The 27,764-nt window shown below is 40.3% G+C and overlaps 2 protein-coding genes across 5 annotated transcripts in view; one reads left to right on the forward strand and one right to left on the reverse strand.

Annotated features, from left to right (window-relative positions):
• ALKBH3 (alkB homolog 3, alpha-ketoglutarate dependent dioxygenase) overlaps positions 1-27,764 on the reverse strand; it is a 71,179-nt gene that overhangs the window by 41,414 nt on the left and 2,001 nt on the right. For 3 of the 4 annotated variants that reach the window (XM_027114954.1, XM_027114952.1, XM_027114953.1), the window contains exons 3-8: positions 27,508-27,611; positions 26,657-26,691; positions 21,818-21,865; positions 19,449-19,552; positions 17,768-17,856; positions 10,786-10,995 (exon numbers count right to left, since the gene is read on the reverse strand). In XM_027114954.1, the coding sequence (XP_026970755.1) occupies positions 10,786-10,995; positions 17,768-17,856; positions 19,449-19,552; positions 21,818-21,865; positions 26,657-26,691; positions 27,508-27,611 (590 nt within the window). Of the gene's footprint in view, positions 1-9,569; positions 9,713-10,785; positions 10,996-17,767; positions 17,857-19,448; positions 19,553-21,817; positions 21,866-26,656; positions 26,692-27,507; positions 27,612-27,764 lie in introns of all 4 variants that reach the window. The other variant, XR_003434460.1, reaches the window with a different exon arrangement.
• LOC113624798 (lactosylceramide 1,3-N-acetyl-beta-D-glucosaminyltransferase-like) lies at positions 22,991-24,873 on the forward strand. The gene has a single exon (XM_027114946.1). It carries the CDS (start codon positions 23,640-23,642, stop codon positions 24,783-24,785), a length of 1,146 nt encoding a protein of 381 aa, XP_026970747.1. The 5' UTR covers positions 22,991-23,639; the 3' UTR covers positions 24,786-24,873.

Consider the following 27,764-nt stretch of genomic DNA (forward strand, 5'->3'; position numbering starts at 1 on the left):
CACAGAATAGCTCAAAAATTTTTACAGTCAACTCTACTGATCTTTCTTTGGCTCTCCTTCATGGTTTTTTCCCGTCTTCAAGAAACTTAAATATACAACTGCAATTCCTTTCGGTTAAAAAAAAAGTATACTTTTTAGATTTAACTCTTTAATCCACCGAGAGTTGGCTCCCCACTTTCCTGCCCCAAGTGTCTTTTCATAACAATTTCCAGGTACTTAAACCAAGGCATCCTGCTAGGCTTTCTGGACATGATCAACCATGGTGTACGCTGCTAAAGTACCAGGCATGTTAGGGACCATTTGCACCCAGTACTGCTAATTCTCACCACAAGCCTGTAAGGGACATGATACTCTCCTTTGTATTATAAGCAAAGGAAGCTGGAGGCAAAAGGCTAAGGCAAAAGGCTGGCTAGAGGCATGTAGGCAAGTATTTGAACTTAGATCTGCCTGGCTCTAAAGCCTGTATTTTCTCCACCATGCTGTGCTCTCCAAAGTTCTCTCTCTTTCTTCTGACATCCTGTAACTATTTCCTATCTGAATTATATGGCACCCCGACTACACTGTAAGGGTCACAAACATCAGCAAGCAGCATGAACAAGGGGCATGGGCCAGGCACAACCCAGTGGGGAGCGGGGACCAGGAGAAGTGGAGAGCACAGGGCCGCACACAGGTGGGAGCCGCTCTGCAGCTCCTTCACCGTTCCCCTGGAGTTGCCCGACCTTCTGGGTTTTCCAGGGAAACTGATAACGGGATTTTTATATGAAATCTCCTGAGTTATAAATTTTGGCAACTAACTCAGTTTCTTTAAAAACCCTGGGAAGTATATAAACAAAACAAGTCTGAGGACCAGTTTCCGCTTAAGAGCTACCCAACTGAGCCGCTGGTGGATCCCTCACATGACTCCTTCTTTTATGCCCATGTCTTATCATCGTATGTAAGCTCCCAAGCAAGGCCACACGTTATCTGCCAGGCTTCTTTGATGCCCCTTTGCCATTCCACATGGTAGTGCCTGAAACAAAGCTCAGGACAGATATGCTGCTTCAAGTATCATATTCTTAATCTCAGTGATCCCAACGCAATCAGAAAAGGCCATGGACGCAAAATATGCTTCCAAATTAATGATCTTAGTCAACAGTGAGACATTTGGTTTTCCAAGTCATCTCTGATCTCCTAGGTGAGCTACTTACTAGAAATTTTTCCATCTTCTTACTAAGAAGATGCTTATAAAAACAAAACACGAGCAGAAAGGTCAAACAAAACAAAGTAGAAGCCCTCTACCTGTTTCTCATTTCCCAAACTCACAAGAAGCACCCGACATACACTAACTATTATTAGTTTCTTCATTGGAGGCATCAGGAAAGGCTTCGAGGCTACAGTGGTCCCTTGAAGCCTGGAGAAGACTTAAGTTAATGAGAAGGTGGAGAGCATGCCTAAGGAGCAAAGAGATAGTTCAGCAGAATAGTGCAATCACACAGGGAACAGTGAGACACCAAAGTCGGTGGGGCATAGATTATGTAAAGATTTGACAGTCTGGCTGAGGAGTTTACATTTACGATTTGTTCCAGTAGGAGCAAATAAAGACTTTTGAGCTGGAAAACAAAGTGATGAAAGCAGTGAGCTCAATCCTGGCTCTCTGTGCCTCTTTCTCTCTTCTTTTGCCCTGAATTGATAATGGTGCAATTCCATAGCTTTACATATTATCTAGATTATTAGTTTCAATTCAGTTCAACAAATAGTTGTCTGTGCAATGTGGAGCAAGCGACAGAACACGGTGCCTCAGCCACCTCACCTGTACCACGGGGATAACAGCACTATCAACCTGACAAGATTACTGGAGGCTGCATGTAAAGCACTTAGAACAAAGCCAGGCACAGAGTCAGTACTATACACTTGTTATTGATCACCATCCCTTTACTGTTGTTATTGCTGTTGTTATCCTGACAATTCCCAAATGATACCTCTAGCACAGACCTGTCATGTGAAGCCTAGACTTCATAGACAATGTCCTACTTTACATTTGGAAGTCTCAAGTATCTCGAACATACCATGCAGAAGAAGGAACTCTTGATTCCCTCTACAGACCCTCCCTAAATAAGAGCAAAATAAAAAGCAAAACCCCCTGCTCCTTCTCCCTCTGAGTAAACAGCACCTCCATCCACCAACTGCTCAAGCCAGAAACCTGGTTCACCCTCCAGAACATACCTCAAATTCATTCACTTTGTTCTTCCCCACTGCCACCACCTGAGTCCAAATCAGCAGTCTCCCACTAAAAATACGGAAACAGGGCTTCCCAAATAGGATCTGCTAAAGGCGCAGTGGTTGAGGGTCCGCCTGCCGATGCAGGGGACGCGGGTTCGTGCCCCGGTCCGGGAGGATCCCGCGTGCCGTGGAGCGGCTGGGCCCGTGAGCCGTGGCCGCTGGGCCTGTGCGTCCGGGGCCTGTGCTCTGCGGCGGGAGGGGCCGCAGCAGTGAGAGGCCCACGTACCGCAAAAACACAAAAAACAAAATAAAAATATAAAAATACAGAAACAACCTTTTTATTTTATTTTATTTTTAAATAAAATACACACACACACACACACACACACACTGCTAAAGGCTGGGACGTAATGATAAACAAGACAGAAGTCAACCTTGCCTATACAGCATTTACAATCTACTGCTAGCTCATACTTTCCTAAAAAGTAATGTAGACAAAGATAACAGAATCGAAGACAACCTTGAATATCCATATTTAAGGGGTGTAAAGGGAAAAAAACCTCAAAGGAGTCAGAGAAGTAGCAATGAGAAAAGTGTGAGAACAGCTAAGATAATACAATATTTCAGAAGCCAATTAAGAGAAAGAAAAGGCAGCTAACAGATGGCTAAGTTTCAGGCAGAGAGGTGCTGGACACTGGTGACCAACGTTGCAAAGAAGAGGAGAATGATGATTGAGAAAAGGCCAGAGTATTCGCTCTTTAGGACAGTGGTATAGTATATTAGCACTGTGGTGGGATGGAGCTAGAGAGCAGGTGTTCCAAAAGTAAGTTAAGTTGTAGGAAAGGGAAACTGCAGATAGAGACAACTCATCCCAGAATCCGTGCTTCAAAATCAAGAAAAAACCAAGATGTTAGAGTGCCTGCAGAATCAAGCAAAGGGTTTTCTCAAGACGGTAAGAGATAGAATAGGAATTTCCCTAGCTCTCCAGCCCAAGAATCAGATACATGGTAGAGCTGCTTGACAAGGATGGTCAAGGCTTTTTTGCAGACTGAAATGATATTTGAAAACTAAATGCCAGCATGTGCTACAGCCACTTAGCCTGCTGGAGCCAAGTGTCCCTTTACTTACCCTACCTCCCAACTTATGGCCATGCCAAAATGTTCCCCTCTCCTCTTTTTTAATCATTTCTTTCCAGCTTGTTTCCCAATCAAATTGTGGTGTTGCTCTGCCCTTGAGAACCTGGCTGGCTTCTAGACAGCTTCATCGATCATCAAAGCTTGCAGCTATATTTGGACAGAAAAGTTGTTCCTACAGCACTGATGTAAGAACACAGCTGGACTTTTTGTTCATAGTGGTAATGTATCTTTTAAATCTGACATAAACAAAACATATTAGTTACGGAAATTATGGAGACAGAATAAAGCTAGGACCTCACAAAGTCATCTCTACAGTTAGTCTGCTGACTCAAACCACGCTTGCAAAGATGGCATCCTCGATATCAATCTGGAAAACATTACTTTAGAAAAAGAAGCAGCTGTTTCTGAAATGAGATCTGCTAAAGGAAGAGGCTAACTGGAAAAGCATAGATTTGAAATGACCGAGGTTATCTGTTCAAAACAGCTTTGAACTCGCTTGCCACACACAAATCTTTGGGTTTTTATCAAACTCTTTTCCTGACTTTTGACATGGATTTGGCATGGAAGGTTCTAGCGAGGTGAGTGAAAATACTAAGTACGAGGGACTGGCACGTGCAATCAATCATCCTATACCGGGCGAACCCAGTGATTGTAAAAGGCAAATGCAGTTTACAGTGAAACACCTGCTGACAGTGTTTGTTGTTCAGATTTGTTGTTGATATAGTATCAGTGGTGGGGTGTGGGTCAGAAGTTACTGAATTTAAGCAAAAACAAGCTTGGCTTTACACTGACTGTTACGGTCATTCTAGCCACACTGAATGTGCCTTAATGTAATGAAGATGCCATTCTTGGTGATATAATGTTTCCAAGCAATGCAACTTAAAGGAACTGCTATTTTGAAAGAGCTTCCACTCAACACTGTAGCACCAGAAATAAACACTCTCCTTCCTCAAAGAGTGTACAGAACAAATTCCACGAAGCCTGACATTCAGCTGACCCCAGTCACCAGCAAAAGTGCAGGGTTCTCCAGTCATCCATTAAATCAGAACATTCATTCCCAAACCATTCCGGGACATAACCTGATCAGACATAATCTCCCACACCCACCCCTGCGCCCTTCCACTGTGTCCGCTGGAATTCTCATTCAATGATGAGCAAACACCACCCTAGATCCGCAACCTCATGTGCTCTGAAGGTTCCCTCTACTTCCTTGTCCTAATCAAGAACTAGGTCTCTCCAGAAGATTTCAAATTCCCTGAAACTCTCTCTCCTGTGGAAGCTGATCACGTCTCTCATATCTACAGAGTCAGGGGATACTCCTTATTGACACTTTCAGACCATTATTCCCATGCCTCTCTTAAAAATACCTGCTCCTCTGAGCTCCTGTCGTTAAAGCTGTCCACCTCCCTTCTTCTCTGCCTTGGTCCCAGGAAGTATAACAACCTCCTAATTGGTCTCCTGGCTTCCACTCTTGCTCCTATCTAGCCCGAGCTCCACGCAGTAGCAACTGACCTTGTAAAATTTCAATCGGAACATGTCACTCTTCTGCTTAAAACATTTCAATAGCTTCTTGATGTACTTAAAATAAAATCCGCTCCTTCCTGAGGCTCAGGAGTCTCAGCGTGATCTGGCCCTGCCCCACTCCTCCTATCTCATCACTTGCTACTCTGCTCGCTTGCTCACTCTGCTCCACTGTGGGGCCTTCTCCTCCTTCCTCAAACTCACTAAGCTCTTTTCTGCCTCAGCTAAGCAGTCATCCACCATGAAAATGTGGCTTATGAAAGATGGAAAAATTACCAGAAGGCTTAGGAACAGTTTTTTAGAGTACGGCAAAGTGGAGGGAAAAAAACTCTACCATTGAGACAACGTTTAAAAAAAAGTTTGCAAGCAGAACCCATACCTAATTGGGGCACACAGAAACCTGACGAATCACTTTGGAAAAGGTTGTTCTCCCAAGACGAAAAGTACTATCAGTGGCAATACGAAACTGGGAGGCTCTCTGCAAAAATTAATTATTCCCAGTGGCAGTCAGGACATGGATTCTAGCCTGAGACAAGGCCCCAAGGAAGCAAATGATGATTCCAACTCCCAAAAGGTCTTGTGTCGGTAGAGAATTCAGGTCCTACCAGGACTATTTATCTTTATCTGCTTAAACATGCACAAATTAATTTCCCACTCACTCACTTATGCTCTCCAAACCACTGCATGACCCTACAGATAGGAGCTCAAAAACTCAGCCACCATTCCTGACCCACAGGCCACTTTACCCTCTCAGAGTCTCCTTTGTACTCCCTCAGTGAATGCCATTCACAGTCCAAGGCAAACTTGGAGGCTGGCTTTTTCTTTTTCGATTTCCACATATGAAAAGTCACCGTAGCATCCACCATTTATAACAGCTTAAAAATTCACTGATTACTGCAACGACTTTCATAGTGCCTTTCACGGGAAAACTTCTCTGTTACTCCCATAAAGTAGCTACCAATTATCATCCCCATTTACAAAAAAGGAGTAAGTATAAATGAGGCGGATAAGTGCTTTTTACAAACGTCAGTAAATAGGAAACAAAACCTGATTTTCTAAATTTCATTAAGGAATGTATTAAAAAGATGATGGTTATCAACAATTTCTTTCAAGTAGGTCTTGTAATTTCTCAGAACAGATGCTGTAATCAGAAGATGGACTAATGAGAAGTGTGGATGCCCGGAAGAGCCGCAGCAGGGGTTCTGGCTGAGCACCACTCCATGAAATACTACACAGTCCAGTTCATCCAATTTTCAAATGTAAGCTAGTCAGTTTATATTATTTTGGATTCCAATATCCTCACTTCTTCCACAGTCCTGGAAAAATATTGGTATTTATGATCAAACTGACCTTTTCATACTCCACTCTTCCCAGTAGTGTGTAAAAAACCAATTAGCAAGGGAGGTACTAGGAACCCAAACGCACTGGGAACTCTCAGAACCCCTACCGTTACAAGTAGTTTTACAACCATCTCTTTTGGTGATATGAACAGAGTTCACATCCTTCAGAAAGTGCTAGAGAGAGGAACGGTTAGAGAAACGTCCAACTGGCCTCAACTCAATCACCTCGAGATGGATAGAAGCCCCTCACGTTTTCAGGATTCAGCTGAAGGACAGAGCTTACGAACGGGTAATTTTCTAGAAAACAAGGCTTTTGGCATCCAAACCTTCAGTGCATCACAAACTTCCTATTATCTAATACCCACACCCCCCAACTCAGCCATCACTGTTTCTATGGTAACCGACAGAGAAATAGCAGCCTGCCAAATGGCTTTTGTAGTTCCTTTTCCAGCTTGTTTTTCAGTATAGAATTAAAACTATACTGGGAAAAGGACCAGACTACTCTTTACAACAGGGACACGATGCAGTTTGAAAAGTACAACTGGGTTTGGGACACGAGCGTAGAAAAGCTTTAACGAGCCCAGCTTGGGAGAATAAAAAAAAGTTCTTGGGGCTTCCCTGGTGGCACAGTGGTTAAGAACTCACCTGCCAATGCAGGGGACATGGGTTCGAGCCCTGGTCCAGGAAGAACCCACATGCCATGGAGCAACTAAGCCCATGCGCCACAACTACTGAGCCTGCGCTCTAGAGCCCGTGAGCCACAACTACTGAGGCCCGCATGCCTACAGCCTGTGCTCTGCAACAAGAGAAGCCACCACAGTGAGAAGCCCGCGCACCGCAACGAGGAGTATCCCCCGCTCGCTGCAACTAGAGGAAGCCTCTGCGCAGCAACGAAGACCCAATGCAGCCAATAAATAAATAAATTTACAAAAAAAAAAAAAAAGGTTCTTAGTTTCTAAAAAATGTCTACTGAGGTATATTTGGAAAGCTTTATTTTTGTCTTAAGACAGTGTATCCTGACATTGGCCTGAAGATGGATATGATGCTATTCATTCAGGTTGAACTGAATTAACAAAAGAAGGGATGGGGTGAATGCAAGAGCAAGTCTACTATGCCCCCAAGTACCTTATTATCATTAAAGGAAGTGGTAATTGACTCTAAAATCAAAATGAATGAGCAGGAGTTGACAAACTTGGACCAGAGGACAGTGAAACGAGGATCAGCATCTTGGAGTGGAGTGAATGTTAATCCTAGGGGTGACGCATGCATGAAGCTGCCTGAGCCATCTGCATGAACCAGAGGGGCACTGATGCTTAGGAAACAAAGATCTCCTTACCATCTCAGCACAGCGAGAAATTGTTAGGAATGCAGTGTGTGGAACTGGGGCAGCTTTCAGAAGATCAGCAGCTATAGAGAACTACTACTTAAGGTGCCAGACTGCAAAACAAACAGCTGCTGCAGGGGTGGAGGAGTTTGAATGTTAAAAAATAAAAATAAAAAAAAAAAAGGCTAATTCTGTTTGAAAGTGGCCCCAAACAGATGCTTTTCTGTCTCAAAACTGCATACTTGAATGAGGTACAGGCAATCTCACGATTCCTCTATGTCAGCTTTAGGTGAGAAACTTTGACTCAAGTCAAGCAGGTATTACCTTCTTCTCCTCTGATAGTTTAAAACGAACTGGATTTTGAAAGAGATGCCCTCCCACAACCTCTAGCACACTCCAAATGTCTTGATGACAGACATGAAAATTACAATCTATAGTAGCATAGCGAGACAGGTTCCTAGGAGCTACAGAAAGTCAAGACTCCTACAAATTCCACACGGAAGACTAATTTATACTTTCTATTTTATGCTTTTACTTTGAGTTGTACAATATGAATCATGAGCCATGTTCTCAAAGCTATCACCACAGTTGAGAAAGAAAAGTAGACTGATTTGCAATAAACTTTTCCTTTCAATCCTTCAGAAAAGGGATCATTATCCTGTGATAAAGATGATGTACTCTAAGATACATTTCCAAGGATGTCAACTCAAAGAAAGGCTTCTGCACTTTAAGTTTAGCTAGATTTGTGGAGCCCATGATTTTTAAAATCTGTTAAAGAAACTTGAAGAAATCCTTCCAAAAGTTCAAACCTGGGTTTTGATTATCCAAGAATGGACTTTATGGGTTCTGGAGGAAAAAAGTAATTTTAAAACTATATTCATTAATGCATGATTATAATTTCCCCATCTTAAACAAAAGCCAGATTTGAAGGAATACACAACTGCATCAAATTCAATCATAGTTAAGACTATGCTGGAAGCCAAAACTTATTAGAGTCAGTAACCTGACATACTGACACATTTATATTTCTTCCCAAATCTGTTTCCTCAGTCAACTTTGTTTCAGACAAATTTTCTTACTTATCAGATCTGTATTTTCATCAAATCAGCTACCATAGTTACAGTGCAGATTCCCCTGCTACTAGTGGACAATTAAAGGGACTTAACCACATTTTCAGTGTTTCACGGCCTGTGCTTTCACTCATGTTCACCAAAATAGACTCTAAGAAGCCTTGAGAAGACAATGTTTCAGTAAGTATGGTCACAGAGATTTTGTTCCAAATGGTTGCCTTCAGAAACAATGCTAAGTGGTAGTTACATTTTCCATCCACACACGAACCTATAACATAACTGAATTATATTACCAAGAAATAGCTCTTGATCACCATGAATACGTTTTTATATGAGAAAATGAAGACCTTCAGCTGCCTAGAGGGGAAAAAGAATAGTGGTATTCTGGGCACCGGAACACTGTTAACGCTTAATAGTTGGAAACTGCTGGTACAGCAAAATTAATTATCCAGAAAGCATGCTTTGGGAATTTTTAAGCTTAAAATCTATAAACAGGCCAAAAATGTTTTCAAAAAGGGATGATGGTGGTGGTGGTGAATGTACGTGTACAGAGAAGCAGTAACTGAATACTTAAATACTTGGCAACAAAGAAAATAACAGCAAAGACTTGGAGACTCGGATTACACCAAAGATTATATTGGACACACTACAGCTTGTTTTCCAATCAGAAAGCTGGACGGATAACTCCGGGAGGGGGGCAGAGCACTAGCACGGGACAGATCAGGAGCTCCAGGAGGGGAAAGATGACTTCACCTTACTTATCCATTGCTGTAGCCCCAGCTCCCAGGACCATGCCTGGCAAAAAGTTTGCGTTCTGTATGCCTGGCTTGAGAAGAGGGTCTGAACTTTAAAATGAGACACGTGGTGTTTCTCCACTATTCATACAACAGGAGACTTACTAAGGGCAGGATGAATTCTTCACATGTGTGAACCTGGGATTTAACTGAGTGGAAGCCTACATACGAAAGCATAACCATACCTTGCTTCTCAGGTGGTACTCCCTGGTACATGAGAAGGCTGCCTGCCAGTGAAACCGTGAAGGTATTCAAAGTGCTCAGGGAGCAAGTTCCCTCAGTAAGTCACTGGCAACTGACAATCCCTCACTAACACAGACTAAAGTTTCTGTGCAAACAAAAGCAAAGAAAACCCAGTCAACAGAAAATATACCAAGGAAGGGTGCTTAATGGCATAAATGCAAAACAACACAATATGCTTCAAAATTCCATGCTTGGAAACCCAAATACGTGTCAGAAAAACAGCCCAAAGAAGTATATCTGATGCAGAACAGACACAAGCACTGACTGCCTGATAATTATGTGGTCTGGATTAGGTCATACTCAAAACACAGCCTTGTAGGCCTTCCACACTGACTGGGTCTGGTTTAATGTTATAAACAAAATGACTGGGAACCTTGGTTAGAAAAAAACCACAAATCCTGGAAATAAGATAATTTGGTAGAGGTTTGCTCTTTCCTTAGAGTTTCTACTATCCTTCTATCTACCTTAGTCCTAAAGTTCTATACTTTTTGATTTAAAAATACTAACAGCCCTCGTAACCCTCAAATGTCTTGTAACATAGGTAAGAGCTGGGCTGGACAACTAAAGTTATTCTACAGTTTAGCCACTGCTTGTCTGATAATCTGGCTTGAATTTCCTCTCTGAAAGAGTTACAGAGCCATCTGGATTTCAGGAACAGGCTAAGAAGGCAATGAGGATGCATGTGATGCTCTCTCACAAAAGAGAGGCAACACTGCCATGAAGAACACTTACTTAAAATTTCAGGGGTATCTTCCTTGAGACTCCCTTCCTTTGCCTCCTTGCCCCCACTAACTTGAACCTTGCCTTTATAAGCCCTCCTTCCTAGCATTTATCATAATTCCAATTACTTGAGTAATTAGTAGTATCTGTATACCCCCGTTTCCATGTGGACAGGGACCATGTCTGTCCTTTCCACCAATGCAAATAAGCCTCTAGCATGTGGCACGCGGCAGGCAGTTTCTGTTGCATAAGTAAATGAACGAATGGCTTCTCTGGAAGTCAAAAGTTAACCATGGGGTAAGCAATCAGTTGAAAATATTTCATCAACAAAACACATACTCCAATCCCCTAAATCCGAAAATAGGAGCCTTTTAGAGCTCAGTTTTTTTCACAGAATATTAGATGGCAGGAGGAACATAAAATAAATAGACTACTCACTGGTGGGGGCTTCTTTCTCATCTCAAACATGCGTGTGGCACCAAAACTGAGTGAAGCAATGATGGGGCACCTCCCCAACGAAGGTTCGTCATCACTATGCCAGTCCACGCTGTCCTTCTCATTTCGGTAAAGATTGCAAAGCAAGGAGTTGAAGGTGTGGCCAGTGTTCTCTTCAATTTGGTTCTTCAGCATGAGCAGCACAGGATGCCACTGCAATCAACAGGCCAAGAAAAAGGGCAGAGACAGTTCACTAAGACACGAGGTGGCAGCCACGTGGAAAAATAGGAAGGGCAAAATCAGTCATGTTATAAACAGGGGCATGAAATAAGCAAACCAGCGGAAACGTAATAAACATAAGGCTAGAAGAGTAGTTTAATTCTCTCCTGTTATTTCTATTTTGAAGCAAGCTGACCTCTACACTTTTATTAAGGTACTAAATTTGGTATAGAATGTCATGAAGACCAGGCCTATCCACCCATCTCATCCTTTCCATGTTAAATATATGACACTCGCAGAGAAGCAACTGTCAATACACTCAGGGCAGTCACCTCAGTAAGTCACTGAGGTATCGTGTGGAGCAGTAAGCCTGGTTTGTCACCACAGCTGACGGGCCACCAAGAGTTAGCAGATGCAGACTGAGGCCTGAGGAGTGAAACAACTCTCCTGCTGGGTGGCCCTCTGTTCCATTCCTATTTTATCAGGAATGGCAGAACTGCTCTTTAAAAAAGGTATTTAATATTTCCAGAGTGGCAAACTTCCTAAAAACAGAACCTAGAGGGGAAAAACATTCTACAGAATGGAATCATAACATGGCTGTGCTCTACAGAAGATTTAAACAGAGACCACAGCCCTGCCTGCTGAGCACCGAGTTCACCCCTGTTTGTATGCGGAGCTCAGCATCTTGCCACACATACTTTAGGAAGCTATGACCTCTAAGCTTGGGTTGTAGTTGGGGGCTACAATGAGCACAGCTCTGGTTGTGGTTCTTGTTAGAACTCTATGTCCTGCCTCCAGGAAACCTCAAGTGCTTTACAGAGCTTCCTGGAGAACAGGAGTTCTCACACCACTAGCAAAGATTATTGAGGTGGGAATTCCCTGGAGGTCCAGTGGTTAGGACTCCGTGCTTTCACTGCTGAGGGCCCAGGTTCAATCCTGCAAGCCATGAGGCACGGCCAAAAAAATAATAATTACTGACGGCCCCAAAGAACTTCTGTATGTATGGGTTACAGATACAACAGTTACCATATTAAAAATTAAGACTAAAAAAAATTTTAATTTTTGGTTAATTCATTTAAAAAATAACCTCATTACATGTTAACGTATTATTTTATGAAAATTAACTATTTTCCAATACAAAAAATTGGTGAGAAGAGTGGTACTGTTTTGCAAATCTCTTTAATGTCTGACTTAATAGTTGATTCTAATATCTGCTTCTGCATTTAATCTGTTACAATATGTTGTTTCTGTTGAAGCATACGAAGAAAACTGCCTTCACACAGGTATGTAGTTAGAAAAAGGAAGAATCTTTTATAGCCTTTTCAAATAATTGTAAATATTCTTTGACATTACACCAAAACTCAACTGAACTGATTTCTTAAAGGTTAGATGCAATGGGGAATCTGAAACTACATCAACAAACGTTTCATATTGTTACATCTAAGTCCACTGGTCTAGAGTGCACTTTGAATGGATGTTTTAATCTTGCATGATTCTGTAACATCAAGCATTGGTCATTTGGAAAATATTGGCTGAGTTATGCAGACCCTTTTAATACTGACATATTTCGTTATACAATAACAAAAAAACATCTCCAATATCAAAAAATCAAAAAACCACTGATCTCTTCAGAAAAAGCTAAGTAAAGGGAAGAGGTCAGGCTCAAGGTGGTGGATATGAGTTTTTCCAGAATTCCTAATATTTCCTTGAAACTTCAAGTTTTATCATTAGTGACAAATCTTGTCCATTATTTTCCTGGAAGTGACACTTCATTCATTTTTGAGAAAATGTGTGCTGAATACTCAAGTCTGAATAACTAGTTTGTGTGCCAGCTGCTCTTCCAAGTAAAATGGTCCATGACAAAAGTAGCTCATTCAGCTTACAGCTTAAACAATCACACAAGTGTTTTTCCTCGACAACCATCATACTTGGTTTGTAGGAATGCCTTATGCATAATTTCCATTTCATCAAACAATTAAAAAAGATCAAGACTTAATAAAACTAATAGTGCTTACTCCTTCATCAAGGGACATCCTTAAAGGAAATCAGCATTTTTTCTTGTTTTTGTTTTTACTGGAAGTGCAGGTAGTAAAGAAAACAATGATTACCAGTACAGTTTGGTAGCAGTGTCTTGATTCATGCTAAGGCACCGGCAATTTTATTCACCATTACTTTTGTATCACTAGTGCAAATTCAACACAGTGAAAAATGTCACCTAGTCTTAGCATTACCATAAAAATATCTTTGACCTTGTGGATTCCCAGAAAGAATTTCGGGGACTTCCTCCAGGGATCTACAGACTCTACTTTAAGAACTACCACTTTAAAGAAGCCCTTCAAGGACTTCCCTGGTGGCACAGTGGTTAAGAATCCGCCTGCCAATGCAGGGGACATGGGTTCCATCCTTGGTCCGGGAGGATTCCACATGCTGTGGAGCAACTAAGCCCATGTGCCACAACTACCGAGCCTGCACTCTAGAGCCTGTGAGCCACAACTACTGAGCCTGCACTCTAGAGCCCGTGAGCCACAACTACTGAGCCTGCGTTCTACAGCCCGTGAGCCACAACTACTGAGCCTGCGCTCTAGAGCCCATGAGCCACAACTACTGAGCCTGTGCTCTAGAGCCCGTGTGCCACAACTACTGAAGCCCGCATGCCTAGAGCCCATGCTCCGCAACAAGAGAAGCCACTGCAACGAGAAGCCCGCGCACCGCAACGAAGAGCAGCCCCCGCTCGCCGCAACTAGAGAAAGCCTGAACGCAGCAACGAAGACCCAATGCAGCCAAAAATATAAATAAATAAATTTTAAAAATAAATTTAAAAAATGAAAATAAGGAACCCCTTCAAAGTCCACGTTCTATGTTTGAAAGCAAAGACATGGATGTTCAGCAAAGGAAAGCATAATGTCCTTATAAGGTATATCCTGTGACTATTGTCAGGTAACACTTCCAGGGAGTATATGTGGAAATCACTCAGCTTCCCTGTCACATGGAAATCATGGTAAAAGCTGGCATTCCAGGTGGGAGGGAGGGAGACACAAGAGGGAAGAGATATGGGAACATGTGTATATGTATAACTGATTCACTTTGTTATAAAGCAGAAACTAACACACCATTGTAAAGCAATTATACTCCAATAAAGATGTAAAAAAAAAAAGCTGGCATTCCTTGTTATGGATATTAGCATTATATTCTAAGCAGAGGATTTTATGTATTTATTTTATTGAAGTAACACTGGTTTATAACATTATATAAGTTTAATGTGTACAACATTATATGAGTTGGCCAAAAAGTTCGTCCGGGTTCTTCCAAAATTTCTGTTTCTATATACCATACTGCGTGCTCAACACCAAAAATTTAGTTTCCATCCATCTCCATACAGCTGATCTCCTTCATCCATTTTGCCCTCCATTCTGCCCCTTCCCCTCTGGTAACCACCACTCTGTTCTTTGTATCTACGTTTGGTTTGTTCATTTACTTTATTAGTTTTTTATATTCCACATATGAATGAAATCATACGGTATTTGTCCTTCTCCACCTGACTTATTTAACATAATACCCACAAGGTCCATCCATGGTCTCACAAATGGTAAGAGTTCATCGTTTTTTAAATGGCTGAGTAGTATATATATACCATATCTTCTTTATTCATTCATCTGTTGATGGGCACTTAGGTTGTTTCCATATCTTGGCTATTGTGAATAATGCTGTGATGAACACAGGGGTGTACATATTAGTGTTTTCATATTCTTTGTATACATAACCAGAAGTAGGATAGCTGGATCATATGGTAGCTCTACTGTTAATTTTTTGAGGAATCTTCATACTGTTTTCCATAGTGGCTGCACAATTCCCATCAACAGTGTAAGAGGGTTCCCTTTTCTCCATAGCCTTACCAGCACTTGTTATTTCTTGCCTTTTTGATAACAGCCATTCTAGCAGGTATGAGGTGATATCTCATTGTGGTTTTGATTTGCATTCCCCTAATAATTAGTGATGCTGAGCATCTTTTCATGTTGTCCATTTGTATGTCTTCTTTGGAAAAATGTCTCTTCAGCTCCTCTGAGAAGAGGATTTTAAAAAATAAACAGCAATAATAACAGACAAAACTTAGAACAAGAAAACAAATGTTATTAAACTAACACAGGTTAGTTCAAGAGAATAAGTTTCAAAGTAAAATTCCATAATAATGTTAGCAAGCTGTATTTCCTATTTATTTTATGACTTAAGCTTATCTTCATGGCGATAAAGATCAGATGCTAGAATTATACACTTAACAAGAAACACAAGAATGTAAAGGAGGAGGATGAGAGCTTTTCGGCAATGTGACTGAGAAACTAATTAGCACTTCCTTGCCTTGCTTAGGGACTGAGCACTGTGATAACACCAAGTCTGCATTATGTTTCTAAGTGGATATATATTTTTTCTTGGTTATTTTTGGTGGTGAAGGAGAAAAGGAGAAAAAAAGGAAATAATGAACTAGAGGATTAACTTAGACTCTCCAACCAATACTCTATATACAGATCCCTCAGAAGTGAACGTCTATATTAAAATTCAGAGTCATCTCACTGTTCAGTGAATACATTCTATCCTTAAAAGACATTTGAGGAAATGAGTATGAGAAAATATGAATCACAAATGTAAAAGGACCTATTCAGTGGATTTCAAACAGTGTTTTGTAGAGACGTAGGTACCACAGAGATGTCTCTGGGATCACAGCAGGAGAAAGAAGAGGTCAAGCTGGTAGGACTGCCAGTCAGTCGAGATACTCTTTTATTTTCATACATTGGGTTCATACAAGATTTAGTTTGAAAAAAGACTAAAAGGAGTTTAATTACCTATGGTTGAATCTCTTCCTGTGCTATAGGATACTAAACTTGAGATAATAACAACTTTAAACTAGTACCCCCAACACATATATACACATTAGGGAATCCCCCCTTAAAAAAAATCTGAGGCATCACTTTTGACTTTGTTCCAGATGGTATACAAACTAAATTAGCAATAAATGCAAAGTTATGAGCCAGCCAAATTCAAATTAAAAAACTCTAATTTGACAACCTTAATATCCAACAAAAGAGGCTTGCTTGAATAAATTATGCTACACATAGATTATGGAATACTATGTACCTATTAATACAATGTTGTAGAATAATATTTAATGATACTAAAATATGTTAATGATACAGTAAAATGAAATGTAGTATATAAATAATTGATTTTATAGAAAAATCCTCTACATATATTTGCCTAAAAAAAAAGAAAAAAAAGACTGGAACCAAAATATCAGGTGGAACTATTATCCAAAATTTTAATATTCTTCATATTTATCTGTAGCTTCTAGATTTTCAATAACAGACACATATTACTTCCATTATAAGAAAAGGATTATCATTTTAAAAATACTTTTGAAGAGTTGTCAAAATGTCTCCAAGCATAAGTGGACACTCAACTCAGCAGATCTTTGTGCCTTATGTTTATTCTAAAGCAGTAGTTCTCAACCAAGGTCAATTCTGACCCCTGGCAGATGTCTGGCAATGTCTAGAGCCATTTTTGGCTGTCACGACTGAGTGAGGGGTGCTTATGGCAGCTCGTGGGCAGAAGTCATGGATATTGCTAGACATCCTACAATGCACAGGATAACCCTAAAAACAAAGAATTATCCAGCTTGAAATGTCAGTAATACCGAGGTTGAGAAATCCTGTTCTGAAAGATTAACTAGAATGAATAAGAACTTCTTCCCCACAGGCTGTTTAATCCTCAGCTTCTCTGCTATGACTGTTGACAAGAAGATAAACTAATTCTGACAGAAACACGGCCAGCAGTCTATGCTGGATTGGCCTAATTCGATTCTCTTCACGTTTCCAAGTCAACTTCAGATATAGAGGGTCTCAATGCTTCCCCGGATCACATTCTAAATGCAGCTGTAGAAACCAGAGCATACAGCTATCTCTTTATGTGAAAAAGCCATGTTCCCTTCAGTCAATATTTTATCCCTGAACATTTTAGTAAAATGGTAGTTTATGATAACAAATTACTAGACGCTCTAAATGTGTCATATTTCTCTTTATTCCAATGCCATAAGCAAAACTCCATTTTCTTCAAAGTCTCTTTCAATAAAAACATAATATTATTTGCCAAAGGCAAGATTCCAGGGACTAAAGAGAGTGCTGTTTCTTGGATCTTAATTCCATCATCTGGGCAAGCTTAATTTATATACTAGAATCTCTCTGTCTGTCATGGAAATTTTTAAAAACAAAAGAAGCAGCAGAGACAAGCCAAAGCAATGGTAAGTTAGAAGTATGAGAACTGCAACCACAGAATGAATGCAAAGTCAACAAGAAAAGCACGGATTTTTTCACAAATGGCAAAAGAGCCTGAGAAGTGGGAAGAAACATTCTGACCTCACTGGTCAGTCATAAGGCTTAGACCCCACAGCAAATATGTATCAGGAGGCACACAGAGGGCTACGGCCGGAAAAGCCTGGGGAAGGGGAGATTAGGAAAATAAATGATTCATTTCTCTGAAATCCTAGAGTCTGGTTCTAGTTCACTCTAGTTCCAGTTTTTTTCTCATCCTCTGTCTTTATCTATGGATCAAAAGCACATCAAGGGTAATAAGCCCAAAAACTCAGCGTGTGAACCCAGAGGATTTTTTGAACTAGGAATCACCATGCAGCTCTGCAAGGTATCTTACTGTTATTTTATAGTACTCTACATTTATAGTATACAATCTATAAAACCAAACCAACAATAACATTCCAACATACGTGAGAATTTGGTTCCAAAGTGATTCTTGAATAAGTGTAAGGAAGTTCTCCATACCATGCTGTAAGTCTTGGTTGCTGGTAAGTTACATCTAAGAAAGAAAATACAGGGCCTTTGAAATGGTTTGATGCTATTTAAGGTGTACCTATTGAGTGCCAACACCATGCTTTGCAATGTATAAGAAGCTATGAGAAATACAAAGGAAGAGTAAGGACGGGCCCTGACCCAAGGTTCCACCTTCACAGAGGGCGTGGGATTTCAGGAGTAGAATGGTGACAGCTAAAAGGAGGACGGCAAGAGAAGGTACACTGGCAGAAACAGTATGGGTGAAGCTCTGAGGTGAGAATGTGTGTGACTTATTTGTGTCAGTGATGACATAAACAAGAGTGAAGGAGACACAGCGCAGATTAGGGAGGGTCTAAAATGCAGGTTATGGAGTCTGAATCCTTGTAGGTAGGAACTTGTGGCACCAACATCCATACAAGAAACAAGACAAACTGTTCACCCATGTGCCACCCTTGTGTAAGCCCTTTTGATTCCAAATGAAGAAAAAAGTGCTCTGACCAATCACAGCATGTAGCTAATTTTAGTCAGAAGGTTTTGATGTCCAATTTATTTAGAGAGGGAGTTACCCATAGATCTGCTATTTTTCCTACAATTGATTTCAACCACTACAACAATAAAAACAACAATAATAAAAGCAGCTAACATTCACTGAAGGCTTACTATGTAGCAGGCATTCTGTTAAGTACTTATCATGCACTATCTCATTTAATTATCACAACAACCATGTAAGATAGGTATCAATATTATTATTCAATCTATTTTACAGATCAGAAAATCAGAAAATTATTTAACTGTAATTTGTTTAAAATTAACAATTATTTTGAAAGACAGAGCCAGCAATCAAAGCCAAGTCTGTCACCAAAAGCCCTGCTGTAGAAACTGCTGGGAATTAGAAGGCTGCCCTGAAAGAGCTGACTCTCATTCTGACACCTGAGTTACAAAAATGATGCCAGTATACTTTGCCTCTTTCTCCACAGAAAATTTAAATTCACTCAATGTGCCAGAAAGGAAATTCTATGCTAGAGCACAGGCGCTCCCCAGTGACCGCCTCTGGTATAGCAGGTACTGTTGCTTGTGGATGACCACAGAGGAGCCTGTTCCAAGTCAGGTAATCTCAACAAGCTCAGTAGAATACTACAGACGCTGAAGCTAAGGGAGACTGGACTCTTCTAGTGAAACTAAAATGAGAATAAAAAGCTGATAAAAAGGATCACAAAAGAATATATGCCAAATAGAATCAGGAAAAAAAAGCTCTGGAGGTTTCTATGAAGAAAGAGGAAAGCTGGCACCATTTGCAGTAATAAATAGTGAACAAACACAAAAGGAGATAAGCATATCAACCACAGTTCAGTCAAACCAAACGTCCTTTGCTTCCCTGAACACCCATCTTCTGCCATGTTCTGAGAACCACTTGCTGCTTCTTCTGCCAGGTACACTCTTCCCTGTCCCCTTTGACAGGCTAATTCTCACTCATCCTGAGGCTTCCAGTCAGGTTTTGAATCTCTGTTTAAATCTGGCTGTGGTGCAAAGAAGCAACGGTGCAAAGAAGCAACGGTATTGGAATACATTCCGGAAAGGAAGACCAAACATCAACTGTGATCTCAGAGATCTACTTACCCTCTCTGATGCCAGTCCTCTGTTTCCAGGGAACATCCTGACAAAGCTGTTCAAATACTGAGTCGGCTTCTTTTAAGTCAACAAAGCCAGGATACAAACACACCCTTGATGCAGAAAGAACAGTTATTAACTAAAGAACACAGAAAAAGATGAGTTAGACTCTAATCATTAGCAGAATAAATTAATCTGGATGATGCTTCCTTTCGTGGGGAGATGAAATCATCTTACCACACCTCCAGAGCTTAATATCACCCAGATCACGATGCTCCAGATGTAAAATAAACCTCTTTCAAGTTAAGACAAATAAAAGAGGCAACGAAGGATAAAGAGGTACATGACAGCTTTCATAGCTATGGTTCAAATATTACCCAAGCACTGCTTAGCTGTGAAACCTTGGACAAGTTACTTAACCTCTCTGAACCTTGGTTTTTCTCATCTGTAACACAAAGATGATCTCCACCTTATAGCATCACTGTGAAATGTAGAATAACTAATAAAATGCTTGGCCCTGTGTTACTTTAACAATTGGTAGTCTTCTAAGACTATGCTAATTGTAGGGAAAGCAATCATTTATAACTATCAAAATAAACATATCCAAATGAGGGTTCTTTCTCTCATTGAATATACACTTATTTCAACAGTGCCAAGCCAGCTCAAAATTGTTTTGGCTATCTTTTTTTTTTTCTCCTTTAAACAGCTTTATTGAGGTATAATTTACATGCTGTAAAATTCAACAAAGAATAATGTCTTCAAGGTTTATCCATGTTGTAGCACATTATCAGAACATTTCTTTTTACGGTAGAATAAAATATTTCATTATATAAACATACTGCATTTTCTTTATCCATTCACCAACGGATGGACATTTGAGTTGTTTCTACTTTTGCCTACTATGAACGCTGCTATGGACACTCACATGCAAGTCTTTGTGTGGATATATGTTTTCATTTCTCTTGGGTAAGACACCTAGGAGTGAAGTTGCTGGGTCATATGGTAAATGTATGCTTAACTTTTTAAGAAACCATCAAACTTTTTTCTAAAAGGGTTGTACTATTTTACATTCCCACCAGCAATACAGGAAGGCTCTAATTTTTCCACATCCTCATTTATAATAACACTTATTATTGTCTTTTTGATTATGGAAATTCTAGTGAATATAAAGTGGTATTTCATTGTGGTTTTGATTTCTGTGTCCCTAATATACTATTTAATTTTAACAATGCATTTGGCTTTTTTGGATACCTTTCTTAAGAAATGTTCTGAAAGCCCATGGAACACTCTCTTCAACAGCCTTGTTGGTAGTAAATTTTCACTCTTTAAAGGTACATTTAATTTTTTTTAATAAGTAATTTATTAATTAATTTTAACCTGTTGTCCAATTTAAAATGTTTGCATCTGAATTATTACTTTTTTCCAGTTTTACTAAGATATAATTGACATACAGCACTGTGTAAGTTTACAGTGTACAGCCTAATGATTTGGCTTACACATATTGTGAAATGATTCTGTGAAAGAGCCAAAGCTCACCTGAAGCCATACCAGGTTAACAACCAAAATAATGCAGATGAGATGTGACCAAAATAATGCAACTGGTTTTCTTGTGTGACTATTAAACTTGCTTTAAAAGGGAAGTTCTGAAAAAGGCTATAACAATAGCAGTGCCAGCGGACTAATTATAGAGGCTTCCAAGTCCAACAGCAACTCTTTCTAAGCAATTCATTTAGATAGATAAGTTCTGATTTATTTAAATGTCTCATTATTTTATAGTGACATGCATTAAGGTGATGCTTTCAAAATGTTCTGAAACAATGACTAATGCCTAATATACCCTAAATCATATATGCTTTAATTTTATTGAAATCTACCTTTATATAGCAATATGACATAACTTAATATAATTATATATAATAATGTATGATTAACATAATATGTAATAATATTGGATTGGCCAAAAAGTTCGTTCAGTTTTAAATAAAAATAAAAGACACATTTTCCACTTTCACCAAGAACTTTATTGAACAACGTATTCACTAACCGAACAATCTTTTTGCCAACCCAATACATACAACGTAATCTAACAATAATAATAATAATGTAACACAAACAGCACAGAAGTTGAGGCCAGACCCAACTCTAATATTAAATTACTCTGTAGCCTAGGAAAAAGTACTCAATCTCCCTGGACCTCATTTCCTCACCTGAAAAACTGGAAAAGTAAGCTACTATACCTGAGAGGCTTTGAAAATGTTTTGAAGCTAGTATAAAAGGAGATATTACCACATTAATTACTTTAATCAAGGGAGTAGAATATTTTAAGAGACTATAACTCAGTGATAATTATAGTCCCTTTCTAGTGAGGATTCACTTACCTAGATACGCCTGTGGGTGACAGGCTGATTTCATACACACCCTCTTTACTAAAGAAACAAAGAAAACAAAGACTTGTTAGTGTCAAGCAAAGCAATATACTGCACGTAGCGGAAGGAAGGGTTGTCCTGCAGAGTTCACAAAGTCCTAGCTCACCAAAATCACTTCACGACGAAGGCGCACTACGAGGGAAGTACAGCCCCACCTTCTTCTAACACTTAGGTAAGGGGCAACAGTGTGGTAATCATTAATGGCACTGGGATTGGAATCCTGACAAAATCAGGCCATGGAGGCAAAAACCAAGACAATATAAATTCTAGTGCTATCCCTTTATATTTCACCCATAATTCAGGCTGATGTGGTGCAGGAATCTATCACACAAAGGGGTGGCAAATAGAGTACCCCCTTGGAGACTCTGGAATAGAGATACATTGAACAGAAGCAAGTACAAGGTCCCCATGAGCTAGCTCCACCTCCTGACAGTTCCCACAGACGCATCAGCTTCCACAGTAATTACTGCTGGCAATCTTCTGAATACACCACCACGTGTCTAACCCCATGCTTTTCTACATGCTGGCATGTCTCCCCGCCATCTAGCACCCCCAATCCACCACCCCCAGCTTTGGTCCAGTGGAAAATTCTAATTCATCCTTCAAAATCTCAGCTCAGCATCACCTTCTCTAAACCTTTCCTGACCTGTAATCCAGGCAAATACTGTTAGCTATCTCATCCTCTGTCACCACACCACATTACCTACAAGTCTACACTTCCAAGATATCCAGGATTACACCTTATCTGACTACATGTCTATTTCATTTACTAGACTATGGGCTCCTGAAGGGCTGGAATGGGTTTTCTGTTTCCTAGTGCCTGGCACATAATAGATGAGCAGTAAAAAGCTTACTGAACTTAATCAAATGTGCAACAGTACAAAACTGTTACAGATGGGCAGGGTAGTGAGGTCTATAACCCACCATGGTGAGAAAAGTGACCCAGACTGGAGAGGTACCTCTGTCAAGATAACTGTGTCAGGCAGCCCGCTCCCCTCCGGGGAGGCGAGCCCAGCCGAGAGCCGGCTGCCCAGCCCCTGACCAAGATTTTAAACGGGCAAGTTTTGTTTCGGAGACCCCCATGACTTTAGCTTCGCTGCCAGGAGGAGAGCCGACCTGCGATTTGGGAGTTTGAGGAGCTGGTCTTGAACTTGATGAGTAAACCTTTGCATGTTCTGAACGAATGGATCGCCTGTCTAACAAATTCTACCTCCTAATGCAAACTGTACGGAGACCAGTTGTTTCATATGGAATTAATATATGTGATCAATCGTACCATTTAAAAAAATGCTCTGCATCCCACCGCATCCTAGCAGGGGCCCAGGCCCCTGGTGGGTGGAAATGTAGTCTTCTCTTCCGGATCACTAAATGTGGTCCAGATTCAAGGTTGCACCGGAACATTTTCTTACTCTGTTAGGGGATCTACACTGGAAACATCTCTGAAGCCCTCTCAGCATCCTGTCTGTGGCCTACTACACGGTTGCACTTAACTTTCACAAAAAGGAGTACACAGAATAGCTGCGTAAGGCCAATCCCGAACTTAATGAAGGATGTCAGAGTGGGAGCATTCTGATGTGCCAGTGTCCTCATCCTGCAGTGTGTTCGTTTTCTCCCCTTTCCGAAAAAAATGGTATTAAAATATTTTGTGAAATAAGAAGCTCCTTTTACATTTTTAATGACCAACATGCACATCTGTTCTAAAGAATACAAAGTCCTATGGTCTTGAAGAAGGAAGCACCCATTTAAAACTGACCCTGAATAAAAACAGACCTGAATGGACGTCAGAATGTTTGTTAGTGGCAGGAGAGTAAAAAAATGGCAATTTATTCAGTTATTTGCCACTTGTTTTGTACTAAGCCTCATGTTCTTCTGGATACCGATCGATAACCACATCGTGAGCCACATGAAGTCCTACTCTTACAGATACCTCATAAATAGCTACGACTTTGTGAATGATAGCCTGTCTCTTAAGCGCAGCGAGGATGGGGCTCCTCGCTACCAGTACTTGATAAACCATGAGGAGAAGTGTCAAACACAAGACGTCCTGCTCTTACTGTTTGTAAAGACTGCTCCTGAAAACTACAATCGCCGTTCTGCCATTAGGAAAACATGGGGCAATGAGAAGTATGTTCGCTCTGAACTTAACGCCAACATTAAAACTCTGTTTGTCTTAGGAACACCTTCTGACCCACTGACAAGAGAAAGACTTCAGAGAAGACTGGTTTGGGAAGATCAGATGTACAATGATATAATTCAGCAAGGCTTTGCTGATTCTTTCTATAATCTTACTCTTAAATTTCTTCTGCAGTTCAGTTGGGCAAATAGCTTTTGTCCACATGCCAAATTCCTTATGACTACTGATGATGACATATTTATTCACATGCCAAATCTTATTGAATACCTTCAGAGTTTAGAACGAATTGGTGTTCAAGACTTTTGGATTGGTCGTGTTCATCGTGGTGCCCCTCCCGTCAGAGACAAAAGCAGCAAATACTATGTCTCCTATGAAATGTACCAGTGGCCGGCTTACCCTGACTATACTGCAGGAGCCGCCTACGTGATCTCTGGTGATGTAGCCGCCAAAGTCTATGAGGCATCACAGACACTTAACTCTAGTCTTTACATAGACGATGTGTTCATGGGCCTCTGTGCCAATAAAATAGGGATAGTACCACAATACCATGTGTTTTTCTCTGGGGAAGGTAAAACTCCTTATCATCCCTGCATCTATGAAAAAATGATGACATCTCATGGGCATGTAGAAGACCTTCAGGACCTTTGGAAGGATGCCACAGACCCAAGAGTAAAAATGATTTCAAAAGGTTTCTTTGGTCAATTATACTGCAGAATAATTAAGATAGTCCTCCTTTGCAAACTGACCTGTGAGGATACGTATCCGTGTAGGGCTGCCTTTGCCTAATAGTACTTGAATGTTGTATGTTTTCACTGTCACTGAGCCAGACGTGGATGAAAAAACCTTTAAATGTTTGTCTGTACCATAAGTGAAATGAATATGAAGAACAAAGAAATATTTTGAAAAAAAAAAAAAAAGATAACTGTGTCAGATTCTTCTCACAGAGATAAGTTATAGAGAATAACATAAAGGGACAGTATTTCCATCGCCCTTTTCCACGTGAGTTAGCAGTTCATGATCTTTGAGCTGGGCTCTTAGGTAGATGTGTGAGCCGCTCTGAGCCAAAATGTAGGCAGAGTTATTATCGTAAACATTTAGCACATTTCAAAATGAGCTGCCTATAAAGCTTCCTAGAGTGTGAATATAATATTTCAGTGTGCTATATTTTGGGCCACATTTAGAAACGCTCACTTCAAATGTGAGGGACATTTCTGGCTATTAAAAAAAAAATCTAGAGACTTCCCCAGATCCCCTTCCACTTCCTGGCACGGTGGTCAAGAATCCGCCTGCCAATGCAGGGGACACGGGATCAATCCCTGATCCGGGAAGATCCCACATGCCACGGAGCAACTAAGCCCGTGAGCCACAACTACTGAGCTTGCCCTCTAGGGCCCGCGAGCCACTACTACTGAAGCCCACGTGCCTAGAGTCCGTGCTCCGCAACAAGAGAAGCCACCGCAATAAGAAGCCCATGCACCGCAATGAAAAATAGTTCCCTCTCGCCACAACTAGAGAAAGCCCGTGCGCAGCATCGAAGACCCAATGAGGCCAAAAAAAAAAATCTAGCATAGTTAACTTCAGATAAACAGAATTAACAAACCCTATGGTCAACGAGGAATGAGTACTGTCATTTTCTTCTCTGACTTGGAAATTCACAATTGTCCATTTTTTTCAACCTGAATGTCCTATCTGTAACAGGTTTCATGGTTTTGTTTCTCCTTTTTACCACCAAATGGAGGCAGTATCACATTTGTGTTTGCAAAACAAAGACTGTTAGAGCTACCATACTGGGTCTTAAGTGATTATACAGTCCAAACCCTTAATACTACAGACAAGGAAACAAAAGTCCAGAGAGATAGCAATAACTTACCTAAGGACTAGGTAAGTTACCATATCTAACTAATGGCAAGGCCACAACTACATACCCTCTTTGAAAGTATGATGACATCTGTGTTCGTTTAAAATTTTTCTAAGATATACAAGTCAATCTGCAAACAGCCAAACAGCTTAACAGTTGTTCACGAGCAATAGCATACACATAATGCTAATTTGCTAAAATAAAAGGATGCTTTCTACTGATAATTTATCTGCATCAGATGGAAACTGAGAAGCAGGAAAAGAGGAATCAAAGCATCTTTCATCATTTTGGAAAAGAGTATTTTAGACACAGATCACTATAAGAGAAATGTTTACTATCATTTAATTGCTCTGGAAGAGTTATGTGGTTTTAAGAAATGAACTGTAAGAGCATCTAAATTTCTAGCAGTTTTCTTAAGCACTGCTAGTAAAATGATACTTACAGGTTTTTCAAAGAGCCACGTTTCAATGACTCAGGAAAAAATCCCTCTCTGTCTTTACCTAGGAGATGTTTTAACTACTATCTGCAGACATATTAGTGAAATAGGGTCTGGATATCTACACCAGAGCCAAGAGTTTAATGTACAGATATCTGGTTGCATTTCCCACACCATCTGCAAATTCAGAAAGGCTTCTCAAAAGACCAAGTTTAAAGACATCTGAGACAGGAATATCCCAGCCTAAAATTTAGACACATTGGCCATTATCTTTTCCAGATGGAAAAACCAGGGTGAGGGAAAGATCCTGGACTCTCCCTTTCACTGTGGGCAATAGTTACAGGAGGGCAGCAATTTACTTACTCGATCACTTGTGGCTCTGGGGCTCTGCGTACCACCTGCAAGGAAAAAGCCAGGTCTGATTTCTGAATGATTCCTAATCCTCAGGGAGGCTTACTTGCAGGATTACTGTACCCTCTCATTTCTAGTCAAAATAAATCAGGTTTAAACCTCTCCCTTTTTTATCCTAAGCTCTCACTATCCCACCAGAAACTCTTGTTTCTATTCTTCTTAGAACTACGTCACAGTTACTAGTGGGCAGTAAAAGATGACAAAATTAGAATTAATACATTTTCCTAGCAGTCAGCAGCTCTGGAAAAACCATCTTTCCAAGGGATTTTTTAAAATAGAAGATATACTAGGAAATAAGGGGTTTTAATATTACTTATATAATTATTACTACAGCAAGATGCCTGATTTTTAGCTCTTTTTCCCCATGTTATTAAAAAGTGACTCTTCACCCTTTCTTACATCCTTCCCAGTGGGAGAAAAAGCTAAAAAGATCAGGCATTGTAGTAGCTGAAATTTCAATCCAATTCCAGAGATATGTGCTATACTAGCAATTTTTAGGACCATTAGAACTTAGATAACTAATGCAAGCTCTAGTCATGGTATAACCTCTAACCTCTAGTCATGGTACACGTCCTTGCCAAAAAAAATGGGAACTATATATGCCTACAAATTGGGGGAAGACTACAAAGAATCCTCAGACATACTAAAAAACTGATACTCCATATTTCATTATTATTATAATACTTTCAACTCTCTTTTTATTAGTGAGTTTATTCTGTCACTATTTATTTGAGTGTCTACTATGTGACTGTTGCTTTTATAAATAAATCTTTGTTACTGTTGAAGAAGAAACAAGAATTTACCTCCTGGGGTTCTTTGAACACAAACTGTCTGTCAGACGGACGATGCTCCTTGTTCATCCAGGTTTGGCCAGGTCTCTGTTGGAGATGGTTCTCAGCAGTGGGAGCTGAAGCAAGAGAGAGAAGAGACTCAAACCTTAACATCAATTGAAATGGGAGTCCACTATAAACCAAAAGGATATATATAAAATAGGATGATACTTGTCCAGACAGACACACACACACACACACACACACACACACACACACACACACACACA

The sequence above is a fragment of the Aethalodelphis obliquidens genome, unplaced genomic scaffold (assembly GCF_003676395.1).
Source record: "Aethalodelphis obliquidens isolate GAN/ISIS:26980383/991018 unplaced genomic scaffold, ASM367639v1 scaffold14, whole genome shotgun sequence".
Taxonomy (NCBI): domain Eukaryota; kingdom Metazoa; phylum Chordata; class Mammalia; order Artiodactyla; family Delphinidae; genus Aethalodelphis; species Aethalodelphis obliquidens.

Excerpts from the sequence above, each read along its gene's own strand:
- LOC113624798 (XM_027114946.1), top strand. The coding sequence starts at position 23,640 with ATGGACGTCAGAATGTTTGTTAGTGGCAGGAGAGTAAAAAAATGGCAA.